The sequence below is a fragment of the Lichenostomus cassidix genome, chromosome 3, assembly GCF_008360975.1.
Source record: "Lichenostomus cassidix isolate B80296 chromosome 3, HeHo_3.0, whole genome shotgun sequence".
Taxonomy (NCBI): Eukaryota; Metazoa; Chordata; class Aves; order Passeriformes; family Meliphagidae; genus Lichenostomus; species Lichenostomus cassidix.
The window spans coordinates 31,086,474-31,105,584 of NC_139483.1; the positions used below are offsets into that span (position 1 = coordinate 31,086,474).

Consider the following 19,111-nt stretch of genomic DNA (forward strand, 5'->3'; position numbering starts at 1 on the left):
AATTCCAGATCAATACCCTAAATCCTCAAATTTAATCAAGTTTTCCAGTGGCAAAAATAGAATATTTTTTGAACTTTAAAAACCTGGATATGATAGCATTACCAAAATACACCTGAATTCTCAGCCACAGATTCCTTTTCCTTTCTTGTGATTCACACATCAAAAAACATAGCTTTTCTCTGTATTCTGCTCAGCACATGGAGGAAGCTTGGCTAGCTCTGCTTGTGCCACTCCTCCCCAAAACACCCCAACAGGAGGAGGGAACAAGCCAAAAAACCCCCCACAGCAAAAGCTAAAAGCCCTTACTAACTATGGCACCCTGAATGTCCAGTGAGGATTACAGAGGTCAGAAGAACACACTGCCAGGTGATCCCTTTCACACTTCTGCCTGATGGCACTGAAGCCACACAAGCTGACAATGCCACTTCTGAGGACTCGGTGACACTCAGCACCTGCCACTTGAGTGGAAGGAGGAGCACAGCCATGTGACAGTGACACACCCTGGGCTGCACAGCCATTGATTGTTCAAGGTGAGCTTCCTGCCGCTCTTTATTTTCATTTTGTCTTCAAGTCAAAAAGAATGGACACCACTGACCTAGAGATAGCTTAAGTGAACAGAATTTCAACTAGAAAGGCAAACATAATGAGAGAAATTTCCAGCCAAATTCCAACACTGGATTTTGTGGCTAACCATCAGCAATCTGAAATGAAGTGCAATTTTGTGCAGCTTAGATACACTTATAATTGGGTTAAGGCTGTAGAGGAATATATGGCAATTACCTGTGACCACTCAAGCCAGTATTCTGATTTTAACTATCAGTGACTGGAAGAGTAAAGCATAATACAAGTCAATTGCTCATTTAAATAAATTAAAATATTGTAAGTGCCTATTAGTACATTAATTAATTTAACTTAATACTATAGCTTTTGGGTCAATTTTAATTTATATTTCATGTTCTTATACACACATACAATTAAAAATCCAATATTCTAAGTAGTAGAGATACTATAACAGCTACTTCCTTTGTTTCATACAATCATCTAACTTTTTTCCTTAAACAGAGAAGTTGCTACAAAGCACATTTGAATTTCTGGGACAAATTCTAGTATTTAATGAGTAGTTGTGAAGAAAATACAACCAGAAGATTTCAATTATCAGTAAATTTTCCAGAAGACAAATGTCATTAAACACTGTAATCAAAAGTAGTATCAATTAACTAAAACTTAACTCTTCACAGAAATCAGCAATGCTTTAATGTGACACAACCACTTCATCTGAGTTCTTGCCAAGAAATCAAAATTACATAAAATATCAGATCTCTATATAAAAATTAATTCAAATGGATCCTGGAAGTATCAGAACAAACAACTCTAACATCAATGGCAAGCAACTTGGTATACAATTATCAAACATCAGTCATGTGAATAAAATCTGGAATTATTTTCAATGTGACAGTCAGATATAGTCAGTCCTGAATTACATTTCTGTATAGAAACAATATAGAGCACTAAACAAGAAGCACTGTGAGAAAGAAAATTAGAAACCAGCTGTGAGTTGAGCCTGACTTTTCATAAATGAAGTTCTTAAGTAATTCTACATTAACTTTCAGAAACAGAAAGTATTGCTTAAGTATAAGAAGTATTTTTTGTGTAATCAGGGACAAGAGACTTGGGCTTCAGGTGCACAGTAGTTACGCTGCTGCAACTGCAGGCTGCCTTGCAAATCTCTACTGCTTCCTGCATCAGTCCTAGCAATCATACAAGGCAAATCAACTCATGGAGACAAACTAATGAACCTCAAATTCCCTAAACTGATCAACCTGCTCCAGGAAATACTGCTTTAGATTCACTCAGTGAGCAGACTCAGGCAGCTACACAGCTATAGAAGGAACAGACTCAGTTTCCAACACATAGGAAACAGTGAGAACATGGGGCTTGGGACGGAGAGAGCATGACCACCTTTTTCGAAAGCCTGGAACTCTAGCTCTAATTTACCTCTGGTGAGAAAATACCCAGTGTTAGAAAAAACTGCAATTAAATAGGAATACTTCTAAGATATTTGTAATAGTGCTGAACTGCTGGATTAACAAAAACATTTTTACGCTTAGTCTACTATGTTACGCTTCCTATACCGAGCCAGTGGATTTTGTAATATTACTTTAACATCCTTAAATAAAAAATATATATGAAGCTCGTGTTATTCCCAGGGTGTATAGTCCCTCCATGTCAAAGTTGCTTTAAATCAAGTTAAGTTATTCCACCAAGTTTTTCTAAATACCTCTTTCAAATTTTCATTTTTATTATCATCTGTAAATTGTGAAGTCTGTGAAAAGCGCAAACTGGGTCAGACGGAGGACCACTTAAAACATGATATGATGGATGCAGTGAAATGTTTGCCATACAGTCTCTACACTACTTTCTGCTACACATGTATTTTATGAAAGGTTTATCCTTAAACCTACCTAATCTAATCAGGTATTCAACAACAAAAATAAAAGCTCTAAATAGAGTTGAAGGGATCCTGATCATAGAGGCTGGGCTGATGGCTGGGATGGAAAAAAAACCAGGGTACGCAATAATAAAAACTATGGTAAGCAAGGCAATGGGAGAAGAGACAAAATGTATCTTACAGAGGACAGAAGATAAAAATAAAGCCAGAGGAGCAATAATGTGAGTAAGTACAAAGATATATGAAGACACAGAAAGGATGAACTAGTGACTTATAGCAAGGGGTCTCAGCAGAGCTAACCAAAGCAACTGGTGTTGGAATGAGTGACAATAGAAGAGAGTAACCTGGAATTTCTCAGATGCTGAATGCTAGTTTTCTTTATCTCAAATAAGCTCATTTAATGTAGTTTGTGTGAAATTTCTAAGTAAACCCAAAAATTTGCCAATACTGATTTGAGTCTCTCTGCACTTTCACTGAAAATAAAGTTGAAGAGGTAGGGTAAGTACAGAGCCTTTAAAACAAACTTTAAAGCCAGTATATCAATGTAAAAAAAAAGGTAAGAATCCCAAGGGAAGAGAAAAACCTGCAAAACTAACTATCAAATGAGTTTAGACTGAATCAATTACTTCCAGTGTCAATCTCTCCTAGATGAGCAAAACATACCAAGAAATTTCACTAAAGCAGAGGGTCAGCAGTACTACTTATCAGGAGGAACTGATATGCTATGGCTATCACGTTTTTTTCCCCCATATACACACAGTCCTCCCTACAACCATCTCTAACTTTAGATTTCTGAAAAGAAAGAGATGTTCTAGGAAGATGATTTTGAAGATATTAATTTCATTATTTATCCAGATACTATGAGATTCCCTTATGTATCCTTCTGAGTGCCTCACAGCTCTCTACATCTTCCCTGTGCACAGATCACACTAGAAAAACAAATGTTGAAAAATATTACCAAGATCAGGAAAAAAAAATTAATCACACTGAGCAAAACACTTCCACAGTATTAAGATTAAGAAAATACTCTACAATATTAAGATTAATCTCAAAAACTCCCACTTTTCTTGTTTAGGCCTCCAGATTAAGTTCAGTCAAAATCTTCAGAACCTGAACACTGGCATCTAAGTGTTAAATAACATTCACATGCTTGTGCAAGCCCTCCAAAGTTCTCACTGTTTGGATGTTGCATGATATGGGAATAATTGGGTACCAGAATGTACAACTAACTTTTCATTGGTTAACTTGAAGCAGAGTGATACCAGCAATAACAGAGGAATTCATACACTAATTTCAAGGACTTGCTACAAAAAAAAAAAAATACTTTTTGGTGAATACACATGATTTAAATCAGAAAGTACCTAATATGAAATAATGTCTAGGTAAATCAAAAATTAAAATGAGAATATGCTCTCTCACATTCCGAAACTCACTTTTTTCTCTGTCACCTGTGATTGATCTAAAATTTTATCTCAATATGTAAAGGCAGTACAAAATCACATATACTTCAGCCTCAGAAAACACATGAAGTACCTCTGCAAGTCCCACTAATGTATCTGAAAGTTCATACTCTGGGATTTGGCCACCATAAATCAGAAGTTACTACCAATTTCCACTAAAAAGAGATGTGCTGGTAATGTGAGTGTTCTGTCTGCCAGTTTCTCCTAAGAAGAATTTTACATTACCCATTCAGTCAGTGAATGAAAGCACTAAGTAGAGTGATAAGAGAAATTCCATGAGCTCTCTTTGCCCTCTGTGTGCACCTGTGTGAGGGGTTGGGTACAACTCTCTGCTATTTTAGAGGCACTCCTTTCAAACCAACCTTGCTATCTCTTCCCGGTGGGCAGTCCAGTCACGAATGTAGTCTTCCTGTTCCTTTATCCTGTGCTTGAATGTGTTGCTGCTTTGAGCTGCTGTCCCAGCGCTCTGCAGTCGCGCGGTTTTCAGGGCTGGAGAGGTACGCAGACGGGTATGTTTAGGGGAATTACGGTTTGATCCGAATTCATCTTCTGAGGTGGAAGCATAATCTGTAGGAAAGCGCCTCCATCTTGCACTTACTAAATTAGTTTAATTATTAAAAAAGAATTATTAAGGCATCTTTAATAAGAAAAAACAGCATTATTTCAGTGACATCACAAAAATACACAGATTTTCATTATCCATCCCCAAGTACCTCACAAAAGGTTTATTTACTACATCTTTAAAAGAAAGCTACAGAATTTGTGTTAAATAAAAAATATTAATAAAAACATAAAACTAATGCTCTTTGTATACTGATGAGTGAAGTAAGATGTAAAAGCCAGTAATTGTATAGGAGCTCAAACAATATGTATTACAAAACAAGGGCCCAATTCATTAACATTTAGGTATATTGTCAGATTGCACTTTTTCTGCAGATTTCTTCCCAAATTTCATTCAAGGTTTATGTGATACAAAAAAAAAAACAAAAAAACCAGAGATATGAAGGAAGGATGGAGCTGGCACCAAGCCTGGAAAGCATGCTTACATAAGGAAAGCATAAAACTCCTAGATGATGCATAGGTCTTTTCCAACCTTAATGACTCTATGATTATGTGTTTAGTACAGAAACAGAATATGTAAAATTAATATTGTGTTATAAAAATCTGCAGCACATCCATAAGAAAAGCAGCCTCAGAGAAAAAAGTATATATTCTGACACGCAGCCCATAAAGCACTGCAGAGCCATATTGCTGAGGACAGCTCAAGTATAGGAGAACTGAAACTAAGCAGTCTAGGAAATGGATTTCAGGTATGCTGGCCTCAAACATTCCCAGCAGGAGGAGATACCACGAAGTGTAAAGAAATCCCCATCACCTCAACCTGCTAAATTCTTGCAGGGGATTTAATACCCCAAACTGACTGACATTCATGAGGCTCTGTAAGTACTGCAGAAAATTAAACAAGTGTATGATCACCTCTTGGTAACTGAAAAATAATAGAGTCAAATGATGTAAATTGTTTTTTAGTATTACAAAATGCAAGAATTAACAATGATTTCTCCTGATACATTAAAAAAGCCAACATTGCAAATGAAGTATACAACAATATGAATTTAAGTAACAAATAATGAAAGTAATTTTACTTGATAAAAGATCTGTGTAATGCCAAGATTAATGGTATGTAGAATATGACATTGGTGTATAAGCTTACATCCCTTCCCTCTTACAAATAATGAAGTTTCAATTGCTGAAAACAAAAACATGCTTGTATATTTTCAGGTTTAAATATGGGTCTCAAATTACGTCCAGTTCTACTTTTTTATTTTCTAGCTTAATTGTAGAAAGTAACGATATCTCTCCAATCACTTTCTGATCTCTTTTTGGAGGTTTCAAAGTTGTTTGATTTTAGGGAAGTAAAACATGAGCAGAAAAAGTACATTTTCCCAACAGCATGCAAGCAGTGTGTGACCAAAGTCCAGAGCGCTTTATGAGTTGGGCCCACATTTTATCATCCATTTTTGTTTAAATTCTTTGTCCCAGTTCAAATTATATTCTTCAAAATATTGATAAAATTTAAGTTATAATTTCTCAAGTGAGCTAGTTCAGCAACTCAGCACTGTACAATGAGCATATGTAATAATATATTTAAAAACTAAAAATTGAATGAGAAGTGAAATATCAGAAACAGATTTGATTTCTAGTACTCTACCACTGTCAGTTTCAACATCAGGGTCTGGGTCTGGGAGAAGCTTGGATTTCTCTGTGTACAAAATAGTGTTTTATCATGTTAATTGGTTTTAAAACATTCAGATTAGAAGCATTTGCTTAAATAAAATATATCGATGAGATTAATCTTAGGTCTTCTTTTCCACCCACACTTTTTTAGGAAAAGAGTATACATTCAATCAAAAATACTGAATTTTGTAAAGGCTTAAACATTTCAGAGATACTAACTGAAATGACATCAATAACAAGCATTTACATAGTATCATAACAGCCATACGTTTAAGACCATTAAATTTTAAGGCCTTAAAATGTTGGGGAGTTACATATTATCCACAGGTTTCTCATTAATATGAGGGAAAAGTTGTTGTAGACCTAGCAGTAAAAATGTCAAAGTTGTATAGTTCATGACAAGCATATCCAAGCATGTTTCCCAGTATGCTTTCAATACTATGTTTAAATTATCATCATGGTTTATGTAGATTTCTGAAAGCTGTTGTGCAGTTGCTTATCTCAGATACCAAAAACTGTGAATATCAGTACCACTAACTAGAAAATCCTCCAAAACCCTGGCTAAAACAATCAGCATTCAAACCTAATTTAGTGAGTATTCTCAGAGAAGTATAATGTCCTGACAACACATTAAGCTGGCAAATTTGATGATTTGGACAACATACTCTCACTTTTGAGATCTGAGAACAGGAATTATTGAATATATTCCTTAAAAAATATTCTACTCTCATTGTTGCATTGCCTTCTCAAGGTTCCTCCATCTCCAAGATCCTAATACTAAAATGTACTTAGTCAGGGATGTTTTTTTCTCCATTATCAACTTCTTTTCCCCCAGTTACCTCAATAGCTTTGATCAACCTATCCGCCAGCTATTTGCAATGACAGCTAGGTCAGCAAGCCAGCAGAGCTACCAAACACAACTGGCTGCTCAAGGTCTCTCTGTTCTGACTCAATGCTTAATTTTATAGTTGTAATTTAGTACTTTGGCACTTGGTCTGATCCTGCTGCTTGTTTTTCCAATACACTGCTCCTTCTGTAACATCATCTTCAATTTTCCTCTGTTGTTGTGAAAATAGGACTTTGGTCTCCTCTGTTTTTATTGATCACACTCTACTGTTTGATAATGCAGTGCCTTGATCAGACCTTTCACTGCTTATGCTGTAAAATTACTAATTCTGCTTCAGGTGTCTTCACAGTGTTGTCAGACATCAACCCTCTTACCACAGAAACACCCTGGTAATTACTTTAATGCTGATAATTCTCATCCACATTGTTCCATTTACCTGCTTGCCCTTTCATATAAAAGTAAGCAATACTTCACTGCATCAAGGATTAAAAATGATTCTTGAAATTACAGACAATTTTAATGCTATTATGTTGCATTTCATCCACATGAAGTACAAGACAATAAAAAGATACCCAGTGACTACATCTTTTTCTTGCCCTCTTTTTACAAGTATGTCTGAACACTGATTTGGGAAGTGCAGAAAGAGCTTTCTCTTTGTAGGCTGGATTTAAGAGGCTGCCAATGTTTAGTGATCTATAATGGGGCAATGTTAAATGACCTCTGATGAGATAACCCATGGAACATATTTAACATTTTGAGAGCAAACTAGTCTTCTGGTAAAAGAAACTAAGCCCCAAACCCTATATTGGTAATAAGAATTCATTTTCCAGTCTTTTTATGTCCAGGGAGAGAAGAAAATCCATTCCCGTAACGCTTTGATTAAATTTGCCTGAAGTAAAACACATTCCAACATTTGAGGCACTTTTGTCAAGCACCTCATTAGTACTTTCCGAAAGTGCTAAAATTAATTGAATGGTTCACTTTTCTAGAAACACAATTAAATCGAGGAATTAAAAGTGGCCTATATCTAACAGCAGATGCATGTATATTTATACTCCTGTACACACTAAAAGATTACACCACTTTCAAAGCAATTCAGATTTTCCTAGAGTATAATCTAAATAAACCAGTAAAAAAATATACAATAACGTTACTGATACAGCCAAAATTCAGAACTCTAAATCCTAAATAGTAGTGATAATATTACTACTATTGTTACAAGTCTTTACTTGTAACATGACTTGATTTGTTTATTTCGCCGTGAATATATTTAGCAATTTTGTTTTGAAAGTATCTGACTGCTTTATTAATTGCTTTCAGATGTTGGCCTTTATATTGATGGGCTTCTCCCTTGATATATATTAACTGATAAAATTTTACATGAAAGGAGCTATTACGACTGTAGATTTTTCTAAAAGAGGTCTTTTAAATTTACCTAGCTTATTATGTTGGGGTAGCTCATGAGAAGATGGCATCTTTTCTCTCTTGAAAACACAGTATTTTATATAAGCTACATTAAACTTTGACTGTGTGTCACAGGTAAATGAACATAAAGCAAAGACAACTGTGATAGACTAAAAAAGTGGGAAGAGAAAGATACACTCACTTCCTCTTAACAGAGGCAGCAAACCAACGCAACAACCTGGGAAAAGTTTAGGAAGCCTGCAGTACTTCTTACAGACAGAAAACTCAAAATTCATATGCAGTTTTGTAAAAGATAAAAGCAGTGATGTGATAAACAACACCTGGGCTTTACTTTTTCAAAAATCAGCAATATCACAATGTGAACTAGTACTCATTAGTAAAATAAGCGTATAGAAGTCTTAACTGATACTTCCCTGACCTGACATTGTCACATTTCAAGTTCCATGTGTCAATTCAAAATTTTGATTAAAAATGAAAACATGCTACTTTTCCACTTGTATGTCAGAAGGAAATAACAAATTTTTATTTAAAGTTTCACCTTTTTTTGGTACCTTTGTAGACACGTGTCATAATATCAGACAGATTCAACTTTACAGTTCAGTGAACACCTCATTTGTAACTCAGCAGAAATTTCTATTCAGCTAATAAATGGCACAGCCAAAAGTAACTACCTGGGCAATACACAATTCTAAGAATCCTGACATGGTCCATTTATGATATACAAGCAACAGAAGGACAGCAGGAGTGTGGGAAATTAAGTACCAAAGTTGCTTGTATCAAGTCTGAATGGGATATAGCAAAATTTCAGTATACTACAACACTGGAAGCTATTCTATTTTTTTTATTCTTACACTGTGGATTGACTGCAAATATGGTAAAGTTGGTAGCAATACAATTCTAAAAGCAAGTAGACATTTATTTTAGATACTTATTCCCCATGAAAGTTCACTTTTTAATAATTACGACCATTTATTTTGATAGATTTAATATTGCTGTTGAAAAAACCTACCAGCTTTCAAACTGCTTACACTAAGAATATTAACTTCTAACAGAACAGGAGGTTAAAATTCAAATACTGTATGGATTTTTCCTTCCACACATAAGGTAGACGAACCACCACACCAAAGAAGATCAACGTGATTTGGAAATCATGATGAAATCATAAATTGCCATGATTTGGAACAGAAAATAGGAAATAATCCAAGACAAGGCAAACCCTTTAAAAGAGATTACTTTATGTTATTTAGTAGGTAGTACACATTTTTTCAATACACTACTTCAATGTTACTATTCTTATAAAAAAAAATCTCTGATTGCCTATTTAGAAGCTTACCTTACAAATAAATATTCTATCTTCTATGTAGCAAACAGTGTTGCTGACCTTCTGAACTTCTACTACTATGATTTAAGCGAAGAGATCATGGGTCTGTTTTTGCACTAAAACAAATCATTGCTGACACATCTGATTGTCCCAGCACAGGTCTGTTTTACTGGTTTCAAGACGAAAACATATCCAAAGAGTTAAAGGATTACAATTTCTTGTCTTTATGATTTTAAGTGAGAAACCTCCACAAGACCTGCCATGGAAGCCTTTTACTCCAAAGGAAAAGATTGCATCAACTAAAACTCAACAGTTTAATAAGAATTCTTTCTTAAACATTAAAAAAAAATCCATGTTAAAAACATGTAGTATTGTATAAAATTATTTCAAATAATCTTACATACCTGAGGGAGAATTATGAGCTGAAGCCAAGGATTTGGATTTTGAATCCGAAAGTCGAGAAATGCTGTTGGCTCGAGTTCTAGCAGAAACTTTACTGCTATCTCCCCCTGAGAGCAACCTTGAACCACTTCTGATAATTGCTTCTGGAGTACGAGATGAGGCAGTGCTTCTGGTTATTGTTGCTTCAGAATCACTACGTGCTGATAAAGAGCCAAGTCGATTTCTGCGAGGTTGAGCAAGTAAGTCTATTCTGGAAATACTTCTCCTCCCTGAAGGAGGTTTTGATGTAGAACTTGTAGTGGACACCTCAGAAGCTACTGAAGCCTTATCGGCATCAGCAAGCTCACTATCTGAGACTTCCCCAAGGCGTGCTCTGCGCAAGAGAGAAGTCCTTGTGGGACGAGGTCTTGGAAGAGTGGTAGATTTACTAGATTGCCCAGGCCCAACAGGAGAGGTTTTTGATTTAGCTGACTTCCCTTCCATCTTGGAATGTAAAAGTTCATCTGCTGAGGCAAAAGGAACTCTTCCATGTGATTTGCCAGAGTAGTTTTCCTGGTCAGATGATAAGATATCAGAAATGGCAGAGTGAGGTACGCTAGATGTTTGGTCATCGTCTGTTAAATCGACTGATGGCTGTCTCATTCTTCCACTGGATTGCACAGTTTTGCGAGCATCAGCTCTAGACCCACCATCTGAAGATCGACTCTTAGCTTTCTTTTCCATCTTTTCTCTGGCACTTGTAGAAGATTTTAAAGCATCCTTTGAAGGGGAACCAGTGGAACATCTATCTTTATATAAGGTCGTAAAGCTCTTCCGCTTCTGTGTGGATTTTCTTTCAGAGTCACCAGTAACAAGACTGATTGTGCTGGCTGTATCGACATCTGATTCTGGTGATATGGAATTATCTCTGTTATAGCTAGGAGTGTCAGGACCTTCATCAGTCTTATTTTCTTCACGCAATTTAGCTTCAAGGAAAGCCATTACAGCTTCTGTGTCTTTTAAAATGAGTGTTGTATCTATACTGGAATCAGTATCCATTGAATCACTTCTGTCACGTAACCTGCTTGCAGATACTAAAGGGGCAGCAGAACCACTTTGCTTGTTAATGTGAGGAATGAGTTCTATAGGTATATTTGTGCTAGGCTTATCTATCGTAAAGCTACCTTGCCTCACTAATGGTTTTGAAGATTCCTTCTTTTCTCCAGGTATTTTAGGACTTTGTCCTCTAATGATTTCCTCATTTTTTCTTCTTTTTCCCTCAATCTGCACCAACTTCATTTCTGCCTTATCTGTAACATGTCCAGGAGCATTTTCTTGATTATCCAAAGTTTTGGGTGACATAACAATCTCCTCCCTACCTTTCTCAACCTGGTTTGCGGCAGATTTTGCAGAGGATAATTTTGTGGGCGTCCAGTGTCCTTGCTCCCTTCTTTCTTGTTGTTGAATTTTTGCTAAAGCTTGTTTCACCACAGAGGTTTCTCTGCCAGTATCAATTCTCTCTTTACTGGAAGAGCTGGTAAAAGAAAAGACTTTGTCTCCAGTAGCTTTGGGTGAAAGACCATTCATTGTTCTGCTTGACTTAGCATCTGAGGCACGAGCTGGAGTTTCTTTCTCCTGAAGTTCAGTGTCTTGCTTTTCACCTATTTCTGACCTCTGATGAGATGCAGTTTTTGTTTTTGAGTTTTCATTCACTTTCTCCTCTATGGGAAGCTGTGGAAGTGTCCTCCTCTTCCGCTCACCTTGGCTGGTCATAGAAGCAGCTGAACCAGCACTTCTAACAGAAATACCAGACTCACTGATGTCTGTGTCTAAAAATGGGAGAGAAAAAAATATTTGAGAAGACATTAAACAGCGAGGCAAATATAAATATTAAATGTTTAAGACTGCATAAGGCTAATACAATATAAAACAGGACTGGAAAAAGTCATCAGTCCACAGCTGTTCTGTGGCAAGATCAACTATATTTAGACGAGTATAGGCTGAAAAACATTTAACAAACTCTTTTAACCAGCTGGATCACATATCCAAACAAAGTTTTTATGATCTCACAGCAGGTTAAAATAGGTAAGAAATCACTGTTATATCAATCAGCACACCATTACAACAGGAAGTGGAAAGCAAGTCTTACATTCCTAAACATTTTTAGGACCAGAATTCAAAACTACCAAACAGGGTAAGATCCTATTCCTCCCTACTTGCCTGTTCCACAGATCAAGGTCTTGTCTCATGGACAGACTATGGACTCTTATGGACAGCCTCTCCCTGCGAGACCTCACCTCACTCAGGCAAGATTCTGCAGTGATGGGAGACACTTTTCAGCAATATTGAAAAGCCCCACTCATGAACAAAGAACTTACCATGGATGAGACAGCAAAAATAGTGGTTTTAACCTAAACAAGACATTGCAGTATAACAATGTACAGAAAATGAATACAAAGCATCAAAAGAACACAGTACTACTGCTAAAGCACTTTCACTGATTTCTTAGTCTACACAGAATGCTCCTTAGGCAGAGAAACATGACTAACCCATGGACTGTTTCAAGGAGCAACTGTTTTAGAAACCAAACTTTATTTTTCCACAGTGATGACTCTGCCCTCCTTGCTCATTTAACAAGCACAGCAGCAGCGCTGTCAGAAACAAGCCTTTATTACTCAAAGGTGATACAAATTGTTCTATGAATTGCACTGACTTAGAATTTTTGGACTGAAAAAAATTTTTTGCAGTTTATTTGTCAGCTGTTGCAATATAATGTGGCACACTTAGTAACAGACATCTGTCAATGTCCTTTTTGCCAGGACAGATCTATAAACAACTGCTCTGAATACCCTGTTGGGATTTTCCTGTCATGGCTTGCCACCAACATTGGTTGCTGCAGGAATACAAAGCAGAGTATAGGGTTTCTCCCTCTGCAAGAATTCTCTAAGCAATTAACTGAATATCAACAATCATGCTGTATGTATACCTGCTACTTTCTATCCGTGTTCTTCAATCTATCTTTTCTCTTTGCAGTGTCACACCTTTGATGAAGAACACAAAATGGCTCACATCTTTTTTTCTATAATCTATGTTAAGACACTGATTTGAGAAGCAGTAAGTACCTCTGAAATCTAAGAATGGTTTTCTAATTCCAGGATTGCTTTTTTTCTTGAAAATTATAAAACAGATTGAAGGCACAACAAAAATCAATATGATTGCCACCTGTGAAGATTGACTTCTCTCAGAAGTACCTACCAGGTCAAATATTTTACACATATATAAGCCTGTAACTCGCTTCTTGGTGAATGTCAAACAGTGATTAGTAAAAAAAAGGTATGGAGTCGTTCAGCATCTTATTTGGCTACATGTATGTTATGTGAAGTTTAAATACTAAGATTTCTAAAGAAGATACAGGCATCTAAGTTAACAAGACAGGTTTTGTGAATTGGTTTTTATATGTACATATCAAATTTTATTTTCATTACACCTTTGGTAATTGAATACTTTGTTTATTTCCCCCCTAGTATTTTAGAATTCTTGCAGTATGGGTATGCACTGCACAGTAGTTACTTAACTTTATCTCTTATCTTAGTTCTTATAATGGCAAAAGAAGCCTTTATCTCTCCAAAGAAGATCCTAGGTAGTATCTCATTTGAAAGTGATCATTTAAAATAATGCAGAAAACAAAAGGCCACCAAAGCTCCCAATTAACCACCCAGAGGATCCATCTCAGTAGCTACAATTTTAAGTGCCCTGTATGTACACATCCAATCCTTTCAAATTGAGCAAAATTTTCTCTTGATTTCCATTATTCTGTGTATATCATGTAATTTAATTATTCCCCTTTCCATCTCCTATGACTTTTAGTATCCTAGGCAAATTTCAGTGCTTATGAGGGAAGGAAAAGCTACAACAGAAGAAGAAGTCACTGGTAAGAATTATTTTATGCATTGATACAGAAGTTTGCATCATGCAACATCGAAAGCAAAACTTCTTAATAAAACTTCTCCCAAAGGTGATCACAATCTCTAAAGTGAAATCAACAAGAAGAAAAAAGCAGAAGAGAAGTAAGGTAAGTAACTCTTTTATGGTCAAACAGTGTAGATGTTAAAGAAGAAACCATTTAAAAATCAGAAATGTGAATAATTAAACTATGGAGAGACATAGCTTGAACATCTGGCACTCAGAAGAAAGGGAGATAAGGTTGTTCATTGCTAAGGAGAAAGTTTCTGGGTTTTTCAAGAAGTATTAAAGGTCTTCTGTATTTCCAAGATAAGGAAGTTTGCTATGCTTCAGCTGAAGTCTCTCAGGTTGGATTGCTGAATAATCATTACACTGAAGTCCAACTTAGACTATTAAAGATGTAAGGAAAGAAACATACTATGCAGACCAACTCAAACTGTATTTAAGTAAAAGTTTCCCTAATATTAAATAGTTTATAAACTCTCCCGTTTTAGTAAAATTCAGTGTAATACTGCCACTTCACTGCCGTGCTGGATAACACTACTGCTGAGCTTGTCTTCACACTCTTTCTGCTCAATGAAGCAGAAGAAATTCATGGGAAAATGAGGCATTAGGAGTAAAAAAGCTGATTAAATACAGTACATAATCATTCTTTTCTCCCTTTCACAGGTTTTTTCAGCATAAATTATGACAACAAGAACAGTTTTTAATACCATTTTCTAATGGAGCAGGCACAGAGGACTCCAGTCTCATGTCATCTTGGTCATGACGTGTGTGATTAGCAGCCAAACTTGCCCACTGCGACACCCAGCGTTTACCTCCAGGGTTAGCAGGACCTTCCTACGGAAGAAAAAAAAAGCAGAAGAAAAATTATACCCGTTTGATAAAAAGCATGTCATCTTTCCAGGTTTTTCCTGAAAAGATATGTCAGACACTATTTTCCTGGAGGAAGTTGAAAAAAACCTCAATAAATTTTAGAGTTCCCAGCTCTAGAATGGCAAAGAAACAAACAAAATCGATACAGTTGCAGAATCAGTATCAAATAAACAACAGCTCCTAGTGCAGTGAACTTTCAAACATCAGAACCTATATAAAATATATCAGAACATGTGGTAGTTCTAAGATCAGGTTATTTCAGTCCTCAGCTCAGAAGTGCAGGAAAAAATCATGGGGTGTGGGGGTGTGTCAAAAAATTAAAAATGTGCTTCAGGAAGACAAGAAAGTGACATTTTACCGGTTTAGAAGACCCTCTTGTCCAGATGAAATATTGTATTTACTTCATTACAGAAAGACTACCTTAAGGATTGAAAGAGTAAGATAATTTATGATGGAAAGAAAAGGAAGCTCAGATTATTTGTTTGGCCTAAACAAAAAAAGAAGCAAAGATTAGTTTTAAACCATCCTACTGAGTAACAGTGAACTCAATGTCATCATAATTTGACAATTTTTTTGCAGCTAAACCAGGAAGAAAATTAATTAATTTTTTGATGGCAAGCCATCTGAAATTTTGAAAATTTTTTAAATGTAAAAAATATATAGAATTAAATAATCTTCTTGTGTTATTACAGTATCTTTTTTTTCCCAAACCCTGGTTTCTAAATACAATGCAATGATATAGACTTATCAAATATATTACAGTCTCTTGCTTACATCTTGCTTACATCTCCAAAAAATGTCACCAGCTCTGCTACTTCTCCAAATCTTCACACTCCTATTTAAAACACTGATTTTTGCCTAATGCCATGGCCACTCTTTGATTCCAGTCTTTTACCAGGACAAAACACTATACATTTTATAAAATTTATTTAGCATAAACTGAATGGTGAACAATGTCACCTATTATACTTCTTTCAAATTAGAGATTACTCAGACATTTGAAAAGCTTGAATTTATGATCTTGAATTTCTCCTGAATATTGCAAACAAGTACAACATCACAAATCTCTTCCAGAATGTGGTAAATTAGAGATGCAGCAAGTAGTTTGTTTGAGCTATTATAAAAATTTGCATACTTTGAATTAATTTTTTAGAATCAAAATGTTATAAATTCAAGTCTAACAACAACAAAGGAAGGCAATTCAATGTTTCTGTTATTTATGGGCATTTCTGAAGACAATGCAAGGTGCCAGTAAGAATATTACAAAAAACATAAAACATTTTATACACTGACAGCTACTGAACCCTCATTTTTCTTTCCTATCACTAAACTTTCTTTTCCTGTCTGTACTAGTGAACTTCCATCTAATAAAACAACTAATTACAGCCAAATCCAAACATGCTAGATGTCCCAATCATCTTTGCTACAGAAAACTTCAACTAGTTCCTTCTGTACCACCTAACCAATTTCAGACACAGATACATGTCAGAAATCTGAATTCTACTTCACAATGGAGAAATATATAAAGACTTTGCAGATTAACTTTAGCAAAGCAACATGATAAATTATTTTTCTCTGGATGTAATTACACTGCCAAAAAATGGTTTCTACATAGCAGCGAACGTAAATGTGTGCTTTGCCAACTTTCTGTGTATACAAGCACAAACAACAACAACAAAAATATGCAGTTTCTTTTCATAGTAGTTTAAGCACATCCAGAAGGCATAAGATATATAAAACACAAATCTAAAAAGTAATGTTCTGTTATCCTAATGTTCTTCCTATAATCCATATCAATTTGCATCTTACAGGTTCCCAAGTAAGCAATCATCCAAATCTTTTCTCGAATACCAAAAGGAATTTCCTTCTTTCAGAAAAGCTGGGTTTACCTCTTAGATACCAGCCTTTTACCTTCATATTAAATCTGCTTTCTCTTAAGCTTATCACACATACAAAGTCAAAAGGGGTAATAAATCTTTGGAAAATGTACCAGCAGATTTCTGTGGACTTATTATTCAACCTGAAGATTTAGGGCTTCAGGCTCCACATCTGGAAAAAATCCACAGTGCACACAAATTACCCCTGGATGCATCTCCAGTTCTTGGCATTTCAGAGCAGAATAATAGTTTAAAATAAATTTCAACACACTGAGGAAAATTAATGAAAACACAAAATGTAAAGATTTCAGACCCGTAACTCCAGTCAGTTCAAACTGTAAGAATCATGTTACGTCATCTTTCCATAAACTGAGGTGCTATCTTGAAAGCAGTTCTTCCCTCCTCACTCTACCTGCTTCAGAACCGTATTCCTCCAGGGTGATGATTTTTTACAGATTTCCATACATGATTTATTTACAGCCAATATCTTCAAGTTATTCCTGGAACAACACTGACACCTATCTTAAACAGTTCTTTTTTTTCTTCTGTTACACTTATTCCTTTTATACATGAAAACCCAGCAACTGTACCCATCCCAGCAATTCCTTTGCTAGAGTAATTGAGCACCATTTATCTGTTCTTGTGAGAAAAATCTCCATTCCCGTAACAATCTGAGTTCTTTGTACTTTCTCTAGACTTGTATTCACCCTTCTTAATCAAGAATGGTAACAATTTGAGTGCTATTATTACAGAGGAAGCTTCACCGTGGTGATAACACTGCCCTTTTCTGCTGACAATATATTTCCTGTGATATTGGTGATACATCAGCCTACATTTCAGTATAGCATCTAAATTCAAACAAAAAGTATCAAACTTCAGACTAAAGGGTTTTTTTCTACAGGACAGGAAATTAGTTTAATTTGAGAGGACAAATACAAGGAAATACAGCCTCTAAATGCTCCACTTCTAAGAAGCAATATAGCAAATATTTACATGAATGAAATTCTTCAATATTCAGACTGTCAGTAGTATTTATCTTCAGTGGGAAAGACATAAAGTAGGTAGTCAAAACAGCAAGAGGAATATTGTAGTCAATGGCATTGATGACCCTGCAGATGCAGAACCAGGTTTCTAACTGGGCTTTAGTCTTACAACAAAAAAAAAAAAAAAAAAAAGCAGATCAACCAAAAACCAGAAGCGTATCAAATACAATGTTGATAAACCATCATTTAAGAACTGTAGTTACCATAGACAACTGACCACTGAAAATAAGGAAGTTGGATGGATAAGTTACAGCCCAAATGCCTGTAGTATTTTTATTAACCAAGCTCACACAGTAAGAACAAATAATAATAATAATAACAACAAAAACAACAACAATATCCACTTTGTTCTCTATTTACTGAATTTTTGTTCTTAAATCACACTTACCTTGGTTGGCAAGTGGCAGCTTATAATATACAAAATAAAAACATTTAAATATTTTAAATAGATGGATTTAGTCTTTCATTGTGTATATGTAATCATTGAAAAGGCAAGAAGCAGTGCATTCAGGCTCAGTCCAACTGTGTTAGACACTCACTCTGCATTTTATTTATGTCACACACTACTCCAAAATAGTTAAAGGTTATTGTATCAAAGAAAAAGCTGAGAATTGCTTTAACAAGAAAAGCATTTTACTCATGATACTTCACAAGCCTTGTAAAGCTAAGATATTTAAGTTCAGAATAAGCTTTCAACCCCCAAAGTGACTCTAGATGACCCTGTCCTGCCTTGGCAGCAGGGTTGGACTGAATGAGCTCCGGAGGTGTCTTCCAACCCTAACTATTTTGCAATTCTTTAAAATTTTTTATATAAAATCTTTTTAATTTCCCAGGCCATCTTTCCCATCTCCTTGAATAGAAATATCTTAGATCTTTATTTTTGCTTTTTCTACGCCAATCATGTTCTGAATTCTGCTAAATCATCTATAGGAATAACTGTGATGGACAGCTGGAATAAGATACACCCAAAATCTGTGTGGATGCAAAACTGCAACACTGAGCTATGCTGATGTTACCTGACTATTTAGCCAAGATCTTCAGTAATGTTTATTAATTTATAATCTGCAGCTCAGTAATGCAGTAAGTCTTCCAAAACCCACAAACAGAAAAGTCTGTATATGAGAACATAACCCACATTCTTTACATATCAAACACATTTCCCTCTTCCTTTCCTACTGACAAAACAGAGTGCAAGTTTTGGTAATAAAGGCTTTAAATATAACCATCTTCTCTC

At 35.6% G+C, this 19,111-nt stretch overlaps 1 protein-coding gene across 12 annotated transcripts in view; it reads right to left on the minus strand.

Moving 5' to 3' along the window:
• The window catches only part of CEP170 (centrosomal protein 170), a 94,734-nt gene that overhangs the window by 11,676 nt on the left and 63,947 nt on the right, over positions 1-19,111 (minus strand). For 8 of the 12 annotated variants that reach the window (XM_085055162.1, XM_085055161.1, XM_085055160.1 and 5 more), the window contains 4 exons: positions 14,795-14,921; positions 10,142-11,947; positions 6,119-6,169; positions 4,272-4,506 (listed from right to left, as the gene is read on the minus strand). In XM_085055162.1, the coding sequence (XP_084911288.1) occupies positions 4,272-4,506; positions 6,119-6,169; positions 10,142-11,947; positions 14,795-14,921 (2,219 nt within the window). The remainder of the gene's footprint in view (positions 1-4,271; positions 4,507-6,118; positions 6,170-10,141; positions 11,948-14,794; positions 14,922-19,111) is intronic. The other 4 variants (XM_085055155.1, XM_085055154.1, XM_085055157.1 and 1 more) reach the window with 3 other exon arrangements.